Source organism: Callospermophilus lateralis, chromosome 8 (genome assembly GCF_048772815.1).
Source record: "Callospermophilus lateralis isolate mCalLat2 chromosome 8, mCalLat2.hap1, whole genome shotgun sequence".
NCBI lineage: Eukaryota > Metazoa > Chordata > Mammalia > Rodentia > Sciuridae > Callospermophilus > Callospermophilus lateralis.
In genome coordinates, this window is record NC_135312.1 from 103,704,757 (window position 1) to 103,724,132 (window position 19,376).

The 19,376-nt window shown below is 36.4% G+C and overlaps 1 protein-coding gene across 5 annotated transcripts in view; it reads left to right on the plus strand.

Moving 5' to 3' along the window:
• The first annotated feature begins 5,909 nt into the window (after positions 1-5,909).
• LOC143405870 (broad substrate specificity ATP-binding cassette transporter ABCG2-like) overlaps positions 5,910-19,376 on the plus strand; it is a 36,948-nt gene continuing 23,481 nt past the window's right edge. For 4 of the 5 annotated variants that reach the window (XM_076864238.2, XM_076864239.2, XM_076864241.2 and 1 more), the window contains exons 1-4: positions 5,910-6,112; positions 10,469-10,528; positions 18,123-18,237; positions 18,790-18,942. In XM_076864238.2, coding sequence (XP_076720353.2) covers positions 5,910-6,112; positions 10,469-10,528; positions 18,123-18,237; positions 18,790-18,942 — 531 coding nt within the window. The remainder of the gene's footprint in view (positions 6,113-10,468; positions 10,529-18,122; positions 18,238-18,789; positions 18,943-19,376) is intronic. The other variant, XM_076864242.2, reaches the window with a different exon arrangement.

The window sequence follows — 19,376 nt, forward strand, 5'->3', positions numbered from 1 at the left end:
CTATCTTTGAGATGAGGAAAGTGTCCTCCAGTGAATTGTGATGCCTCCGCTCTGTCCTCCTGGGGCCAGTCTTTGAGCCTCTTTCCTCATTCTAAAGATAAAGGTGTTAGGTAATATTTTTATACTCATCCTTTTTAAAAAATTTTTTTTTAGATGTTGATGGACCTTTATTTTATTCATTTATTTATATGGGGTGCTGAGAATTGAACCCAGTGCCTCACACATGCTAGGCAAGTGCTCTACCCCTGAGACCCAGCCCCAGTCCCATCATCCTTTTTTTTTTTCTTTTTTCAAGTTCAGAGTACCCCTTAATATCTAGAATATTTGGAACACTCTGTCTCTGTTCTGATGCTATCTGATGATTTAATTCACTGTGGTGAATGGTTTCAGTTAAATTTCAAATCCATATTTAATTGAGTCACAGTAGCAATGATGTTAGTCATACTAGGAATGATTTAGTACTCACACATAATGAGACAGTTGCTCATTTTATGAATAGCATTCTCAACCTAAAGTATGCAGCACCTTCCTATTTGCTTTTAGCATTTCCCTATTTTTGAAAGAAATAAAATATCATAGTTTTTTTTTTAAACTGGGATTTAACTAAGGGGGTGCTTTACCATTGAGCTGTATCCCCAGCCTTTTTTTTCTTTTTCTTTTTTTTTTTTTTTAAATTTTGTGACAGAGTCTCACTAAGTTGCTGTTGTTGACCTTGAATTTGTGATCTTCCTGATCCTCCTGTCTCAGCCTCCTAAATTGCTGGGATTACAAATGAGTTTTGGATTGTTTTGAAAACAGGAATGGATTTGTTTGACATTTGATATTACAAATTGTGTCATTTATGGTGTTATAAAATTCTTTATTTATAACTAATCAGAAATAAGAATTATATCTTAGTAGAGTGAAAGTGCGGCTTTGCAGTGTCCAATATGACAGCCACCAGCTATATGTGAAAATTGACTTGAAATTAAGCAACATTAAAAGTTGAATTTCTCAGTCAATTTACTGCATTTCAAGTGCTGAGTGTTCAACCCCATGGATGCAAATGCTCCATACATACTGTTTACTGATCCCAAAGAAAGAACTTAGAGAACTCACAGAGAGATTTTTCGTATCTTCTGAGTCATCGGGCCAGGATACAATGGAGGGCCACATCACACTGTAGCCCCTGTCCAGCATGGGCTACTGAACCCAGATCACTTGGGTGAATTTGGAGTGACACGAAAAAATCACTCAGCCATGGAAATACCATTTTCTGGGCATCAAGACATCTTTCCCAGCTCTGAGCAAGAAAAAACATGAGAGGCTGGTGAGAGAGAGGGCGCATGTTCTTAGGCTTGGCTTTTATTTCTGGGGGGTAGCTAATCCATGGAACATTATATCCAAAAAAGGGCAAAAGGATAGGATTATAACAAACAGGTGGGTGTAATTCAACCCCATCCAGTGACGCCTTTCTTACCTGAGCAGAGGTAAAGTCTACCTGTATTGCAATGGGTGCAATATCAGTCCAGTGCCCCTTTACTCAGGACTTAAAGGTGTGTACATAGCTCCTGTCCAGGGCGGCTCCTGACATCACACCTTGCAAACAAGGGGAATTATAGGACAGGCTGCATGCCCACTGCACAGGTGCATTTCCTCAGATGTTTTATGAGTACATTATTTTACAACCATGGTCACTCTGCTTAGATCCTCTCCTAAAGACAGGGAATAAGGGAAATGATCAGCTTCTCCTGTCCATTTCCTTCATTATCATTTATATATATATATATATATATATATATATATATATAGAGAGAGAGAGAGAGAGAGAGAGAGAGAGAGAGAATCACCTTTTATTTGTATGTAAAAATGTATTCTTGAGTATCATGTCTGCTAGTGCCTATCATTATGATACTATAACCTACACATTCTTATTCTTTATTATACATCTTTTAAAATTTGTTCTAATTAGTTATACATGACAGTAGAATGCACTTTGACACATCATACATAATGGAGTACAGCTTCTCATTCCCATGGTTGTACATGATGTAGAATCATACCGGTCATGTAATCATATATGCACATCCAGTAATAATGTCCAATTTATTCTGCTGTCCTTCCTAATCCCATACCCTTCCTCTACCTTCACTCCCTTCTGTTTAATCCAAAGTAACTCTATTCTTCCCTAGCCTCACCCCTTTTATTGTGAATTAGGATGCACATATCAGAGAAGACATTTGTCCTTTGTTCTTTTGAAATTGGCTTATTTCACTTAACATGATATTCTCTAGTTTCATCCATTTACTGGCAAATGCCATCATTTCATTCTTCTTTAAGGTGGAGTAATATTTCGTTGTGTTCATATACCAAATTTTCTTTATTCATTCATCTTTTGAAGGACACATAGGTTGGTTTCACATCTTAGCTATTATCAGTTGACCTTCTATAAACATTGATGTGGCTGTGTCACTATAGTATGCTGATTTTAAGTTCTTTAGTATAAACTGAGGAGTGGGATAGTTGGGTCAAATGATGGTGGTTCCATTCCAAGGTTTCTGAGAAATCTCCATACTACTTTCCAGAGTGGTTGCACCAATTTGCAGTCCCTCCAGCAATGTGGTGTACCTTTTCCCCCCACATCCTCCCCAACATTTATTGTTGCTTGTATTCTTGATAATTGCCATTCTGACTGGAGTGAGATGAAATCTCAGTGTAATTTTGATTTGCATTTCTCTAATTGCTAGAGATCTTGTACATTTTTCATATATTTGTTGATCAATTGTATTTCTTCTTCTGTGAAATGTCTATTCAGTTCCTTAACCCATTTATTGATTGTTATTTGGTTTTTTTTTTTTTTGGTGTCAATTTTTTTGAACATGACGTGGGGTGGCAGTAGGAGAAGAGATCACTAGTGTTGGAATTGGCATATGTTGGTTTCTGAAGACCGGGGGAGATGGCTTATGTTTTTAAAGTAAAAGTGTAAAGTTCCTACATTACTTGTTTCTTCATTTTTAGTACTTCAGGAGAATAGAATTTTGTCTAATTATTGTTATTCACTGTGTTCACATAAAAACCCAGCTGTTTACTTTTAATATCTTGGGTGCCAGTCTTTAAATAGGTTTCTGCTTTTTAGTTTCCAAAATGAATAGAGTGTTGTAAATGCTACATTTTAGGGTGTAGAAACAATTATTTGGACATTGCTTTCTTTCTTTCTTCCTTTCTTTTTTTGTCAGTTTTGCTATGTCAGGCTTGTGTGTGATTTTCTTGTGTTTATCCTTTTGGTACAACTAGAGCTTCTTCAATCTCTGACTTAATACCTTTGTGTTTTGGAAAATACTTGGCCGGTATTTCTTTAAATATTGAGTCTGCTGTATTTTTTTTTCTTCTCCCAGACTTCTAAGTCACGTGTGTGAGAGCTTTATCATCATATTCTATGGTTCTTAGGATCTTTTATGTGGTTCTTTCTCATTTTCCAATTAAAAGCTTTTTTTTTTTTTTTTCATGATGATGATTTTTATTATTTGCCATTTTCATCTTGGATATTTTCTAGATACCACTGTCCTGGTTCACTAATTATTATTCCTAATCTGTGTTTAAACTGCTGTTGAATTTATGCACTGAATTCTTCCTTTTTTCCCCTTCTGGTGTTGGTGATGTAACCCACAGCCTTGTGTGTGCTCTACAACTGAGCCACATTCCTAGTCCCCTTAATTTTCTTATAGGAGACAGGGAGGGTCTATGTTGCCCAGGCTGGCCTGGAACTTGGAGTCATTCTGCCTCAGCCTCTGGTATAGCTGGGAGTACTGTTATGTACCAGTACATGCTGTGACACACGACTAAACTGGTCAGGGTCACTCCAGAAGAACTGGACTGGCACGAAATAATGACATACAGAGAAATACCTTTTTCTTTGGGTTCTGTGATGGCCCCTCTAACCCAGCTCCCACCAAGGAGGCAAGGCAGGCAAGAAAGAGAGGGAGCATGCCTTGAACCCAGGTTTTATTAATGGGGGGAGCTAATCCATGGAACATTCTATCCAAAAAAGGGCAAAGGATAGGGTTACAACAAACAAGTGGGTGTAATTCAACCCCATCAGGTGGTACCCGCTCCTGGAGCTGCACTTTTCTTATCCATGCAGAGGTAAAGTCTACCTGTCTTGCAATGGGTGCAACACCAGTCCAGTACCTCTTTACTCAGGACTTAAAGAAAGGTATGTCCAAAGCTCCTGTCCAGAGTGGTTCCCAACAACTACATTCAGCTTGAATTCTTAATTTTGACTTCTAAAAATAGATTCTCATTCTTTAGTAACACTCTTTTATTTATTTTCTCGAACATATTAATCAGTGGCTTTAATGTTGATATTTGGTAACTCCAGCTTGGATTTCCTTTGGGTCTACTTTTGTGTTTTCATTTTTGAAACCTAAGCTCCTATTTTCTGGCGTGGCTGGTAATTTTGGATTGAAAATTTGGATGATGATAGCTTCTTTGAGAGTGGATTAAATTTTCTTCTAGCAAAGTCTGAGAAAATCATCTTGAATGAGGTGAGTCTGGTCTCACCAGGGTTTCTTATATTTGCTGACCCAGTAGTAAAAATTTTGTCTCCCTTGCTGAGAGACTGCTGAAATATGTGCTTAGATCATGAGGCTTCACAAGGATGCCTCTAGCAGCTTATTTCTGCATGAATTTCCTGAGTGTTACCCCATGACCGTGCAGTCTGTGTGTGCAAATACCCAGAGAGGAAAATGCATAGGGTGCTGGGCTTGCCCAGAGCTGTTCCCATCTTGTCGGGAGTTTGGTTCCTCTGGTCCCTGTGACTTTGTTGCTCCCATCAGAACAATCTTCACACACTCCTTGTCATGTTCTGTCTACTTCTATGGTTGTTCTCAGGAGGATGATTAATTTGGAGTAGTTGTCCTTCAAAGGCAGAGAGAACATTCTTCATGGATGACTTCGGCTTTTAAAAATAAAAATTAGGTTTATTGCAGATGATATTTCAAACTTCTTTCACAATTTCTGTTCACCTTTATTTCTTCATCTTAATCTTTCTAAGGGGACTTTTGAAATTTGTTCAATGAAATACTTTAAATTTTATTTATAGGGCTGGGGTTGTGGCTCAGTGGTAGAGTGCTTGCCTAGCATGCGTAAGGCACTGGGTTCGATCCTCTGCACCACATAAAAATGAAATAAAGATATTATGTGTCCACCTACAACTAAAAAAATAAATATTTAAAAAAATATTTATAAATTTAATATTCAGTTTTCCCTCTAAAGTCTTGAGCTTTTTAACTGTTAGTTTGATTTTTAAATGAGACTTAATTTTAAATCGTCCTAGAACTTAAATATGTTTGCCCATTAAGGAAATGAGTATATCTTTGCAGAGGATGTTGGGGTTTATGTTTTTAGATGATTGAAGGTGCATAACAACCAGAGATGTAAAGTCTGAAGCTACAAAGTCTGAGAAAGCTCTTCTGTCCCTGACTGCTAGGCTATACCCCTTTGGGTGATAACAATGTCATGAACTAAAAAATTAAAAAAGAAATATAGGCAGCATGATGGTGATCATATACACTGTCCCTGAACTGAAGTTGTGTCATAATATGCATTTCAAGCCAGTCACATGTAACCCTCATCTGTCTTTTTCTTTATGTATTTTGCGTAATTTTCATATTCTTAATTATTTACTTATGAGGAATTTATTTGACACCTACTTGGAGTGCAGGGATTCAAAGTTCTATCTGCCTCTTATTATGGGTTCTGGGGTTGTTTTTAGCACAGTGATGTGGGTTGTTCATTGGAAAGGAATCTACTCACTGCAGCACAGTTTAAAATAGACTTGGTATAAAGGTTTGTTATGAAGGGCTTATGATCTCTTTTCCCTTTCAACCTACCGTTACTTTTCCCTTCACAGGAAGGCAGAAACTCTTCAGATGACTTTCACAGATGATCAAATTTGTATCCCGATGTTGCAAAGAAGCACCGATGGCCTGCCCGGGATGTCCTCCAGGGACCTGCAGACATCTACTGAGGGGGCTGTGTTGAGTTTTCATCACATCTACTATCGAGTAAAAGTAAAGAGTGGCTTTCTACCTGGTCAGAATAAAGAAGAGTTAGAAATACTATCAGATATCAAGTATGTGCATAAACTTTTAAAATTTCCCCTTTATTGATCTACAATGAACTTCCAGGTTTTTCCTATTACAAATAATCTGTTATGAACTTTTGCATATACATTTTGTACAGACATATTGATATGTGCTTTTATTTCCTTTGGCTAACCTAGGATAGAAATGATTAGATCACTTTGTTAAGTATGTTTAACTTTGAAAAGAACATATGTGCTGTTTTTAAAAATGATTTCCTCATGTGCATTGAGTTTTCTTTGAGAACTGGATAATTAATGTGTTATTTATTTTCCCCACATAATGTGTCATTTAGTTTTCCCTGTGTATTGGAGGAAGTGGACCTGGCTATGTGATTTGCTGCTTTTTGATTGTGACAATATAATTGTAAGCTTTAAACTTAATTGTAAATTGTAAGCTTTTAAACTTTAATAGTTTTCCAACTATTAAACAGAAGATCTGCTGGTGTACTTTTTGAGCCAGACACTTTTTAGGGACTTGTGCACTTTATGCTCTTTATATTCTAGCAGCAAGGAGGTTGAAATGACAGTATATTGTGATAATATTTTGCTTTACAAATAGAACTGTTATTAATTTTTTTTTTTTTTTTTTTTACTATTTTGGGTACTGGGGATTGAATCCAGAGGCAATTTTCCACTTACCTATATCCCCAGTTATTTTTATTTTTTGAGAATGTGTCTCACTAAGTTGCTAATGCTGGCCTCAAACTGGCAATCCTCCTGCCTCAGTCTCTGGGTCAGTAGGAATACAGGTATGTGCTGTTACAAGACAAATAGACTTGTTTTAAATGAATGACTTATTTATACAACTTTATAGACTATAGCAATTTACTTAATGCTTTCTCTACATAATAGTATCAGGTAGAAATTATTTAAATATAAGACAACTATTATTTAATAGAAGTTATGCTGTTGAAATATAAAGTGATGATACTCTAGGATCCAAAAAATTCAGTTCATTTTATTTCAAAAGCACCCAGTAATTTCAAATTTTATTTTTTTTCATCATGTAATAAATTTAGAATTTAGAACATGGTGTTGAAATGAGGGCTAGAGTGATAGGGAAATGAGTGTTTCTAGAGAATCTACTCACCACCAGGTACCTCTGTGAGTTCACAGATGCTGGTGATTAAGGGTGTCAATTTTTTTCCTGATGTCTAGAGAACTGAACCTTTGCTTCCCCTCTCTAGTGACAGGAAGTGAATTGGGTTTGCTCAGGCAGTAAGGACTTTTGTTCGTTTGCTCATTTATTGTTTAGTGGGGAAAATAATTGCTCCTAGTCAAAGCAAGCAACTTTTTCAATTTTCCCGACTCTCCAAGGCTGGGGAATGGTTATAAAGAAATCCTTTGACCTGGTGTGGCTGTAGATCTATATGGAATCATATGTTTTGCTATGCCAGATTCATGGGACCCCAATAGACCTCCAGGAGCCGAATCTGATGCAATCACACAAGAGTCTTTATTGCAAGCTTGAGCCTGGACTCACAACCGTTCCCAATGCAGTGGTCCCAGGGAGTGAGTGTCGGTCCTTTGTTCAGTGAGATTTTATAGGTTTTGGGAGATGCTCTATGTGTCACAACATCACACAGCAAATCATTCCTTACCACGGGAAATCAAACAACAACTCTTAACATTTATTAGCACATCCACTGGCGGGAACAAGTTGGGTAAGGGTGATTGGTTAGTACTAGAGGGGGATTCGTTTGAACTGATTGGTTTAGGCCACGAGGGGGTGTACGTGCTAAACTACATGGTTTCCCAACATGTTATCAACCACCATAAACTACTTGGGGGTCATCTGGCATCCCAGGTATTTTCCCTGTCTCATGCTGATTGGAGGTTGCTAGGGGGTTGCTATGGGTCCTCATCTAGCCTAACTGAGTCAGGGACACCTGGTGCAGCAGATCTCTCCTGTTATTTACAGACAAACAACTCAGCAGGATGGGTATGTGCTTAGGAGTGCTCTGTGGGTTTTTCCAAGGACAAGGGTCACGCCCCCTTCCTTAGGACAGGCCTTGAGGTAGAAGATGCTGTTATTTATTTATTTTTAAAAATGGAGTGACATTAGTTTCTCAGTTTATCCTGTTTATTAGGATGTTTTGTATACCACTGTGGTCTCTTCTGTTACCAGGAGCCAACTTCCTTCAGAGGATAAGGTAGAATTTTTGTGGGAGTGTGATGGGGAGAGAGATGATCAGGATGTGAGAGTTGACTGCCTTAAGGCCAGGGGTGCTATGCTCAAAGTTCAGAATTCTTTCAATTCTTTCTCCATGAAGAACATCTGCTGTCTTGCCTCTTTCTCAACATCTCCCTCTTGTGTCGGTTAAGAAATCCTGAACAGGAGAAAAAGGAGAGGATTGGTGGATGAAAGGCTTTGATCCTTTGCTACATGATTAGATAGAATTGACTTAGGGGAAGCTGGTGAGCTTTTCATGAAACATAACAATCAAGAAAATGTTATTTGTAAAGCAGAATACCATCACAATATACTGTCCATCAGGATTTCTTGGTCTTTATCTGAGTGAGTATTTTAAAAACCTGGGAAGGTTTTCTGACAGTGAAGACTTAGTGAATTAAAAGTTTATTTCTGGTCATTTTATCAGCAATTAGAGGTAACTGTTTTAGAGAAGATTCATTAAGAGATACAGGTAAATGCACTTGCAGAGGTTATATAATTTTTAGGATATTTTTGAGGGGGGTGCTAGGGATTGAATCCCAGACCTCATGCATGCTGAGCGCTCACTCTGCCACTGGTTTAAACCCACGGACCTACCCAATTGTTAGTGTGTCTTTACAGTAGATGAAAAAGTCAACCAAAGAATAACATTTTTCTGTGTTACAGCTGGCTCTGTGTTTACCCAAGTTTCACTTTTCCTCATGTTTCAGTGAGAGATACATCAGTTAATGAGCAGAGTGAGAGTACATTTTGCCTCAACCCCTGGCAGCCATAGTATAATTGTGACAGGTCAGGTAGCACAGTGAATGTTGAGGTCCCCTTCACTGTAAGTGCTGTGAGGCACTTGTGTTGGGAAGTTCTTCACTGTGACAATTGTGTAATTGTAAGATCGACCCCTGTGGGAGTCATTATTTTAGAACAATTGCAGTCAGCTTTGACCATACACTTTAAATAAATACCATTTTCTCTGAGGAGTACATCTTTACCTTTTTACTAATGCTATAGAAAAGACTGTAGACATTAAGGTTTTGAAAGGACTCTGTTTCATCATCTCTGTATTCTGTGGAAGCCCAGCCCTTAAACTTCCTTAAGTTCATTCTATTTAGCACTGTACATCTTACCTTTAAGATAAAATTCGAACTATTTGCCTTCTGGGCTCTCAGCCTGGTCATACCTTTTCCACCTTCCTACTCTAGCCAAATATTCTACCTTCACACATGCTCTTAGTTTGTGAAACTATGGTGTCTCCACCATCCTTGTACATCCTTAAAAAGTTTTCCCTACTGGAGGGATGTCTCCTAATTCTGAACTGAAAATTTTCCAGTCCACTTCTGGATCCATAAAAAGGAAGGAAATGATCGGTCTTGAGGATGTGTGTTTCCTTTTCTAGAAGGTACTACATTTTCCTTGAATGTTATGAACAGGTGATGCTTCTTATCATCGGGAGTGCTTCATTCTAGCCTTTGTATTTCTACTTCAGAAATGTTGATTTTTGATCTATTTGATTTTGTTAGTGAGACTGCTACTACTGGTTTCTATGATTGGAAGATACCATAAAACATTTCTCGAAACTGTTATGTATTTGATACTGTGTTTAGAGTATCAAGAGTAAGAGATGGGTAAAAAAGAAAATATTGTTTCAAGGAATCTTGGACATTGGATATGTCATTTTCAAAAAGGAAATAATAGTTCAAGGATAAATGAAAGGAATTTAGAGGGACCTTAACCATTCTCATGGGTCTGACTAGTAGTTGATATCCTGTGTATACTAGACTTCTATTAATCATTTTTTTTTTCTCTTTAAGAGTTGGTGGCTGGGTTTGGTGGCACATGCCTGTAATCCCAGCAGCTCAGGAGGTTGAGGCAGGAAGACTGTGCATTCAAAGCCAGCCTCAGTAATAATGAGGTGCTAAGCAACTCAGTGAGATCCTGTCTCTAAATAAATACAAAGAAAAATGCTGGGGGTGGTGGTGGGGATGTGCTGAGGATGTGGCTCAGTCAAGTGCCTGGAGTTCAATCCCTGGTACCCCTCCCATGCCAATAAAGAGTTGGTGCTTGTTTTCTGTCCACAGTTTTACCAACCTTCATTGAAAATATTCAATGCAGAGTCTAAATGAAAGTTATTTCTTTGAAAGTGGAACAATAAATTTTGTATTTTTTTGTGTTTACAGTGGGATCATGAAACCTGGCCTCAATGCTATCCTGGGACCCACAGGTGGAGGCAAATCTTTGTGAGTATAACAGAAAATATAAGTCAGCCATTTCTGTGCAGGTTCAATGTGCTTTTTAAATTTTATGTTTAGTGCATTATAGTTGTACACAATAGTGGGATTCATTTTGACATATTCCTATAGGCGTATACCATAGTCTTCTCCATTTCAATCTCTAGTACTTTCCCCTTCCCTCACCTCCTTTCTCCCCATCCTCTTCCTTCACTCTATTGATCTTCCTTCTATTTATTTAATTATTTTAATTAAATGCATTATAGTTGTATATAAAATTGGAATGCATTTTTATGTATTCAGACATACACATGGCATAATTTATTAAACTTCATTTCCCAGTTCTTCCACTTTCCTTTCCCTCCTTCTTCCTCTTCAGTCCCCTAACTCTACTCTACTAATCTCCCTTCTATTTTAATGAGATCCCATTTTTTAAAAATTTATTTTTTTTCCATACCAGTCTTTGCATATAAGAGAGAACATTTGACCCTTGACTTTGTGAATTTGGCTTAATTCAGTTAGCATGAAGTCTGGTTCATTTATCAACAAGTGACATAATGTTGAGTAGAACTCCCTCCATTCATCTATTTATGAGCACCTAGGCTGGTTTCATAACTGGCTATTGTGGATTGTATATGGCTATCATATACCTGTGTTTGCTTGTATCACCATAATATGCTGGTTTTAGTTCTTTTGGATAAATACCAAGGAGTGGGATAGCTAGGTCATGTGGTGGTTCATTTTCTAATCTTTGAGGACTCTTCATACTGCTTTCCAAAGTGGTTATACTAATTTTCAGTCTCATAAATTATGTATAAGTATCTTTCCCCCATATCCTTTCTAGCAATTATCATCATTTGTATTCTTAATGATTGATATTCTAACTGGGGTGAGATAAAATCTCAGTATAGTTTTGATTTGTATCTCCCTGATTGTTCAGGGTGTTGAACATTTTGTGTGTGTGTGTGTGTATTTGTTGATCATTTGTATTTTTTTTCTTTTGAGAGATGTTACCCATTTATTGAGTGGTTGATTAGTGGTTTTGGTGGCAAGATTTTTAAAGATTTTTGAGTTCTTTATATATTCTGATTATTAATTTCCTATCAAAGAGTGGCTGGCAAAGATTTTCTCCCATTCTGTAGGATCTCTCTGCACACTCTAAATTATTTCCTTTACTGTGAAGAGCTTTTTAATTCAATACTATCCCACTTATTGATTCTTGGTCTCATTTCTTGAGCTCTAGAAGTCTTATTAGGGAAGTCAATGTCTGAGTCAATGGGTTGGAGTGTTGCCACCATATTTTCTTCTTGCTCTTGTTGTTTAGGATTTCTTTAGCTATTCTGGGTCTTTTATTCTTCCATATAAATTTTAAGACTGCTTTTTTCCAGTTTTGTGAAGAATGTCATTGGTATTTTGATGGAGATTGCATTGAATCTGTAGATTACTTTTGGTAATATGGTCATTTTAAAAATTTGTTCTAATTAGTTATACATGACAGTAGAATGTGTTTTGACACACTATACATAAATGATATATAACTTCTCATTCTTCTGGTTGTACATGATGTAGAGTTATACCATTTGTGTAATTATATATGCACAAAGGGTAATAATGTCCAATTCATTCTGCTATAATTCTTTTAATACAGCCATTTTGATGATATTACCTATACCTATTCATGAACATGGTAGGTCTTTGCATCTCCTAGTATCTTCTTCATTCTCTTTCTTCAGTACTTTATAATTTTCATTATAGAATTCTTCTACCTCTTTAGTTAGATTATTTTCCTAAGGGTTTTTTTTGCTTGTTTGTTTTTAGGTTATTTTGAATGAAGTGGGTTTTTTTTTGTCAGCAGATTCATTATTGGAGTATAAGAAATCTATTTTTTTATGTTGATCAAGTGTCCTACTACTTTACTGAATTTATTTATTTATTGATCTAGAAATTCTCTGGTAGTGTTTTTTGGATCCTCTAGGGTTAGAATCGTGTCATCAGCAAACAGAGAGAATTTTACTTCTTTTCCTATTTATAGCCCTGTAATTTTCTTTTCTTGCATGATTGCTTTGATCAGTTTCAAGAACTTCATTGAAATGGAGTGATGAGAATTGACATTCTTGTCTTCTTCTAGATTTTAGAGGAAATGCTTTGTATTTCTTTGTTCAGATGTTGGCTTTGAGTTCATCATATATAGCCTTTATGATGTTGAGAAAGTTCCTTCTGTTCCTCGTTTCTCTGGTGTTTTTAATATAAATGAGTGATGGGTGATGAATTTTATCTAAGACTTTTTTTCTGCATTTATTTTTGTCCTTGATTTTATTTATGTGATGAATTGCATTTTTGTGCATATTGAATCAAGCTTGAATCCCTGGATGAAACCAACTTGATTCTGGTGCATAATCTTCTTAATGTGTTTTTGAATGTGGTTTGCTAACATTTTATTAATGTCTTTTGCATATGGGATCATCAAGGGTACTGGTCTGCAGTTTTCTTTCCCTGATATGTTTTTATCTGTTTCGACATCAAGGTGATACTGGCTTCATAGAATGAATTCGGCAGTGTTCTCTCCTTTTTTATTTCATGGAATAATTTAGTATTAGTTCTTCTTTAAAGATCTGGTGAAACTCAGCTGAGAATCCATGTAGTCCTGGGCTTTTCTTTTTTGGAGGGCTTTTTATTGTGGCTTTAATCTCATTGCTGTTTGCCATCTCACTGCTCTATTGTTCTGTTGAGGTTTTCTATATCCTCTTGGTTCAATTTGAGTAGGTCATATGGGTCTAGAAAGTTGTCAATATCATCTAGATTTTCCAATTTATTGTTATATGTGTTTTCAATGGTCCCTAATGATTTTCTGGATTTCATCAATTGCTGTGTTGAATCTCCTTTTTCATCTCAAATTTTGTTGATTTGTGTCTTCTCTCTCATTTTTTTTTGGTTAGTTTGACTAGGGGTTTATTGATATGATTTATATTTTCAAGTTACCACCTCTATGTTGAATTGATCCTTTTTTTTAAGTCCTCTATTTTAATTTCAGCTCTGATGTTAATTATTTTCTGTCTTCTGGTCTTGGGATTAGCTTATTTCTGATTTTCTACGGTCTTGAGATGCAGCATTTGCTGTTTATTTGGAATCTTCCTTCTTTTGTTTAATGTGGTCACTTAACGCTATAAACTTTCCTCTTAATATCCTCTTCATAGTGTCTCAGATTTTTTTTTGTGTTGTATTGCTGTTCTCATTTGATTCTAGGAATTTATAAATATTTCCTTTCATTTTTTAAAATGTGATTCATTCCTTGTTAAAAAAATATTGGTCAATCTTCATGTGTTTATGTATGTGATTTCCATAAATTTTCTTGCTGTTTATTTCTAATGTCAATCCATTATGATCTGATAAGATGCATGGGATAGTTTTTTTTTTCTATTTGCTAAGACTTGTATTTGCTTTGTGTCTTGAAATATGGTCTATTTTGGAAAATATTCCATGGGATATTAAGAAGAAAATGTATTCAGTTCTTATTTAGTGAAATATTCTATAGATGACTGTTAGGTCCAATTGGTTTATACAATTATTTAGGACAGAAGTATCTTTATTGATTTTATATCTGCATGACCTGTTGCATGTTGAGAGGTATGTGTTGAAATACCAAGTATTATTATATTGGTTTCTATCTGGGATTTAAAGTCAATAAGTGTTTGTTTTATATAAGTTAAGTACACCAACGTTTGGGCATAAATATTTACTATCATTATATCTTCTTGTTGGATTGTTCTCTTTAATTATAAGTAATAGTTTTCCTTGTCTCTTATGATTAATTTTTTTTTTATTTTTTAGTGATTGTAGTTATATGTAAAGTGGGATTTATTTCAACGTATTTATATACCATAGTTTTAACTATTCCAATCTCCAGTAATACCCCTTTCTTCCCCACATCCCTGCCTTTGATTCCCTTCTTCTCCTCTCTTGGTCTCTCTTCTATTTATTTTTTTTAAATTAATGCCTTATAATAATATATAAAGTTATAATACATTGTGGTCTTGCCATAAATTCACCTAGTATAATTTGGTCAACTTTATTTCGCATTCCCCTTTTCCTTTCCTCCTCCCACCCCTTTGGTCTCTTGCTTCTACTCTCCTGATCTCCCTTCTATTTTCATGAGATCTCCTTTTGAATTTATTTTTCTTTTCTAGTTTCTGCACATGAGAGAAAACATTTCACCCTTGTATTTCTGAGTTTCACTTATTTTGTTAAGGATTGGCTCACTCCATTTATCAGCAAATGATGTGATTTCTTCTGATTAATTTTTGCTTGAAGTATGATTTGTTAGATACAAGAATAATTATTCCTGCTTGTTTTCAGACTGTACTTGCATCAGATATCTTTTTCTATTCTTTCACTTCCACTCTATAGATATCTTTGCCTATAAGAGTCTCTTAGAAACAATGTATAGTTGGGTCCTGTTTTTTAAATTCATTCTGCCCATCTCTGTGGAGAATTGAGATCATTCATAGTCAGAGTTATTATGGAGAGATGTTAATTTTATTTGTTTAATAGATTAAATTGGCTCTTTATTTTCATTTGCTTAATTGCTCTTCTGGAGAACTACATCTATTTGAGAGCTCTGGGGTTTGTTTTTAAGTTTCTCATTGTGCAGTATTTATTTTCTGTAGTTCAGGTTTAGTGGCCATAAGTTATTTTAGTTTATAATTACCATAGAAAATTTTAATTTCTGCTTCAATTCTTCCTGATAGCTTTGCTGGGTATAGCAATCTTGGCTGGCAAATATTTTCTTTTATAGATTGAATTACCTCATTCTAAGCCCTTCTGGCTTTTTTTGTTTTATAAAAAATTTATTTAATTTAATTCCCATGCTGGGAATTAAACCCAGGGCCTCAACCATGCCAGGCAAGTGCTCTACCACTGAGCTATATTCTGTGCCCTCCTCACGTTTAGAGTTTGAATTAAGAAGTTTGAGGTGAGTCTTATTGATGTAGCTTTAAATGTGATTGTGATCTGATGTTTTTCTCTTTATATTCTATTCTCATTTTCTATGTTAGGCATTTTGTATATGATATGTCCATTAGAGTTTAATTTTTGAAACTGTCTATTTAGGGTTCTATATGCATCCTTTACGTAGATGTCCATTGTGTTCCTAAGGATTGGAAAGTTTTCTGCTATTATAATACTAAACATGTTCATAATGCCATTAACCTATATTTCTATGCTTTTTTCTATTCCACACTTCTTGTACTTTCTCATCATGTTCTCCCCTCCCCTTTACTATCTACTGAATATTCCAGCTCAAATACCTTGTCCTTGAGGCCTAAGGTTCTGTTTTCTATGTAATTAAGTCTGTTGGTGATTCTTTCAAGTGAACCTTTTATTCAATTTATTGTGTTTTTCATTTCTAGTAGTTTTGATTGGTTTCTTTTCAGAATCTCTATCTATTTAGTGGTCTTTGACCTTTTGTAGTTGCTCTTAGTTCATTCTTTAATTTGTTTCTTATATCTTCTTTTTTTAAAAATTTATCTTTCTTAGTTGTTGTTAGATCTTTATTTTATTTATTTATACATGGTGCTGAGAATCGAACCTAGTGCCTCACACTTGCCAGGTAAGGGCGCTACCACCGTCCTAGTTCCTTATATCTTCTTTTAGTTCATTAATACTTTTAATAATCAAAGTTTAAAAATCTTTCTCTGAAATTTTATTCCCTTACATGTCTGTGTGTTCCTTTTTGGAAGATTGTAACATTTGGAGTTAGACTTTTTCCTCATGTTTTCAGAGACCTTGGACCTGCACATGAGATGGACTCCTCTTCCTCCTTTGTGATGATATCCTTGGGAGGTAGTTGTCTCTTTTGTAATAAGTCCTGTGTTGTTGGTATCTGTTGGCTTCAATATGTAGGCTGAATGTATTCCAAGTATTAGTTATGACCAACAAAGACTCTCAGTTTGCTGATATAGAACTGCTGAATGAATTCACTCTTCTAGAGCTGCTGTAACACTGTAAGGTTTTTCGAGTCTTATTTTTGGAATATTTTTTTATTTCGATGTAGGAAAAATGTCCAAGAGGGGAATCTGATGTCTCCTTCTAGTCATTATTACTTGTGGGCTAATCATTGGTTTGGAGTTTTTGTCTCCTCTATTCTATGTGTCAAAGTATTTTTGAAGCTTGATTAGGGTTGATTTGTGCGTGAAGGAGGGTACACTGTCCCACTTTGCTGAGATGTGGATGTTATTCAACTGCAGAGTTTCTCATTTGAACTTGTAGTGTACCAGTTACTTCCCAGCCCGTCTCAGAAAAAGGGAAAAGAAGCAACAGCAATAGTAGTGATCAATATAGAGCATTAGAATAAATTCCCGGTGCCTGCCATGGCACTAATATACCATTAAGTGAAATAACAAATGGTTGAGGAAAGGAAAAAATTTAAAAAGAGGAAAAAGGGGATAAAAATGAAGATCCACTAGGAAATCGAAACAGAACATACATCCCACACATACACATATTCACACACAGTTGATGGAAAAAAGAAAAAAAATAAGAATAAGGATAAAGGGAAAGAAAAATTTTAATTACACATGAAGGGCTGCTCTGTTGAGGTGGGCAACACTGTTGGCAAGTATGGATGTCCACTGCCTATGCCTTACTGTCTTTTCTGTTTCTTCTTGGGCTATGTACCCGTTAGAGCAAGGGCTAGGAGTTGTGAAGTCCATCTTCTTTGAGTTCCTCACTCAGCTGTCAGCTAGAGTGGCCTGGAACTGAAGCTGCCTGTATTGACTCTCAGTTTCCCTTCTTGCCAGTTTAAGGACAGAATAGGAAGTAGTGGCAATTGGAGTTTTGTCCATGCAAACTCAGTGAGTGCACTCCCCGGGCGGGGCTGATGTAGACTTCTAAATGTTAAGTTCAGGCACTTAACAAGGTCACCCACTTTACAAGGTAGAAGTATTTTCCTGCTGCTTGAGCCTCAAGCTCATGGAATAAGTGAAATTTACACCCTTCTCCTACTCCATCTTTTCCAGAATCTTCAGTGTGTTTTTAACAATCATTTTTAGTGTGAGTAGGTATTGGTTGAGCATTTGCTGTACATGTCTTATCTGGTCCTAGGTGCTGTGGATAGGCAGTTGGGATAGCTTGTGTTTTTTTTCCCCCAAGAACCAGGAAGTCTTAATAGGTTGGCTTTACTAATAGGACTTGATAAGTGATTGGCATATGTGGGGTGGGGGGCATGCTATGAGCATTGGGGAGGGAAATAAGGGGATAATATTAAAAATATGGAGGTAGAGCAGAAGGTCTTTGTGAGGGCATAGATAAAGGAGCACATTTCCTGTGCTGGATCCACCAAGGTAAGACAGCCATGTGGGTCATTTGGGACACCTGTGCTGGGTAAGCCAGTGATACCTTGCTTTTATGTTTTTGGCATTTCCTGTAGCCCATGATGAAAAGAAGGGTGAAAATTTAAGTACACACACACACACACACACACAAATTTTAAAAACATCCTGACTAGTTAATTTTCTGACTTGATAAAAATGTCTGTTAAGAGTAGCTGAGAGACATGGCCTATGTAGGAAGAAAAAAAAAACCCTATAACATATGTACCCTTTTATAGTTTGTTAGATATCTTAGCTGCAAGGAAGGATCCAAGTGGATTATCTGGAGAAGTTTTGGTAAATGGAGCACCTCGGAATGCCAATTTCCCATGTGAGTCTGGTTACGTGGTACAAGTAAGTATTAGTGAATTTTCCCTTTAGATTTTTTTCTGTTCTGTATCAGGAAAAAATTTGGCTTATAATTTAGTATGATTCCAGTTGATTATTTCAAATGCTCATGAAACAAAACTTATTGACACCTGCTTTTCCTAATTTCCCATAAGAGTGAGGTTAGAGTTAAATGGAAAGGAAAGGAGGATCTGGACTATGACCCTTTCAGGCAGTGGTGTTGATTCTAGCTGTTGTATCATTTACATAAAAGCCAATTCCTATCCTTTTTTTGCCCTTCCTTTACCTTCCTACTTTCCCTATACAATGCCTTTGGCGAATCCTCATACAAAGCAGTCTGGAAGTGCCTGTTGGAGTCATCATAATTACCAGTGCTCCATCTGGGTGTGCGCTGGTGGATGAACTGCCTCCCTTGGACTCTGTAGCTCTCTGTATGTGGAATCACTGAAATCTGTGGAGCTGAAACTTTACCTTGGGTTGTGTGTGTGTATGTGTGTGTGTGTGTGTGTATTAAGTTACATTCACTGCATGTCTCATTAAAATACTATTTATCTTCAGGATGATGTTGTGATGGCCACCCTGACAGTGAGAGAAAATTTACAGTTCTCAGCGGCTCTTCGGCTTCCAACAACTATGACAAATCAAGAAAAAAATGAGAGGATCAATAAAGTCATTAAAAATTTAGGTCTGAGTAAAGTGGCTGATGTTAAGGTAATATGAAAAAACCCGATAGAATCAGCCAGAAAAGAGAACTTCCCTGTGTGAACAATGTGACCTTACTCAGAAGTTTCCTAAGGTGTGTAAGGTCAAAGTGACTGCTTTCCATAATGATGAGAAAAGTCAAGTTAAATAATATGAAGGTGGAAATGAAGCTGGAGAAGCAATCTTAATGATGGTTGAATCCCAGGATTGGAGTGTGGTCTAGTTTGAAGAGAGCCCCTCGCACGGCCTTTTCCATGTGATCTTCTCACTCTCGTTGTTAAATGAGAGATCATTTGATGTCTTTCCTCTAACTTTTCTTCTTCCCTTTTTCTACTACCCCTTTAGTAGTTCTTCTTCCTCTTGCTCTGGGGTGACTTTGTTCTTATGCTTTTTTTAAGGCGTATTTCTGGAATTGATAAATGACAGGAATCCAAGGATTCTAG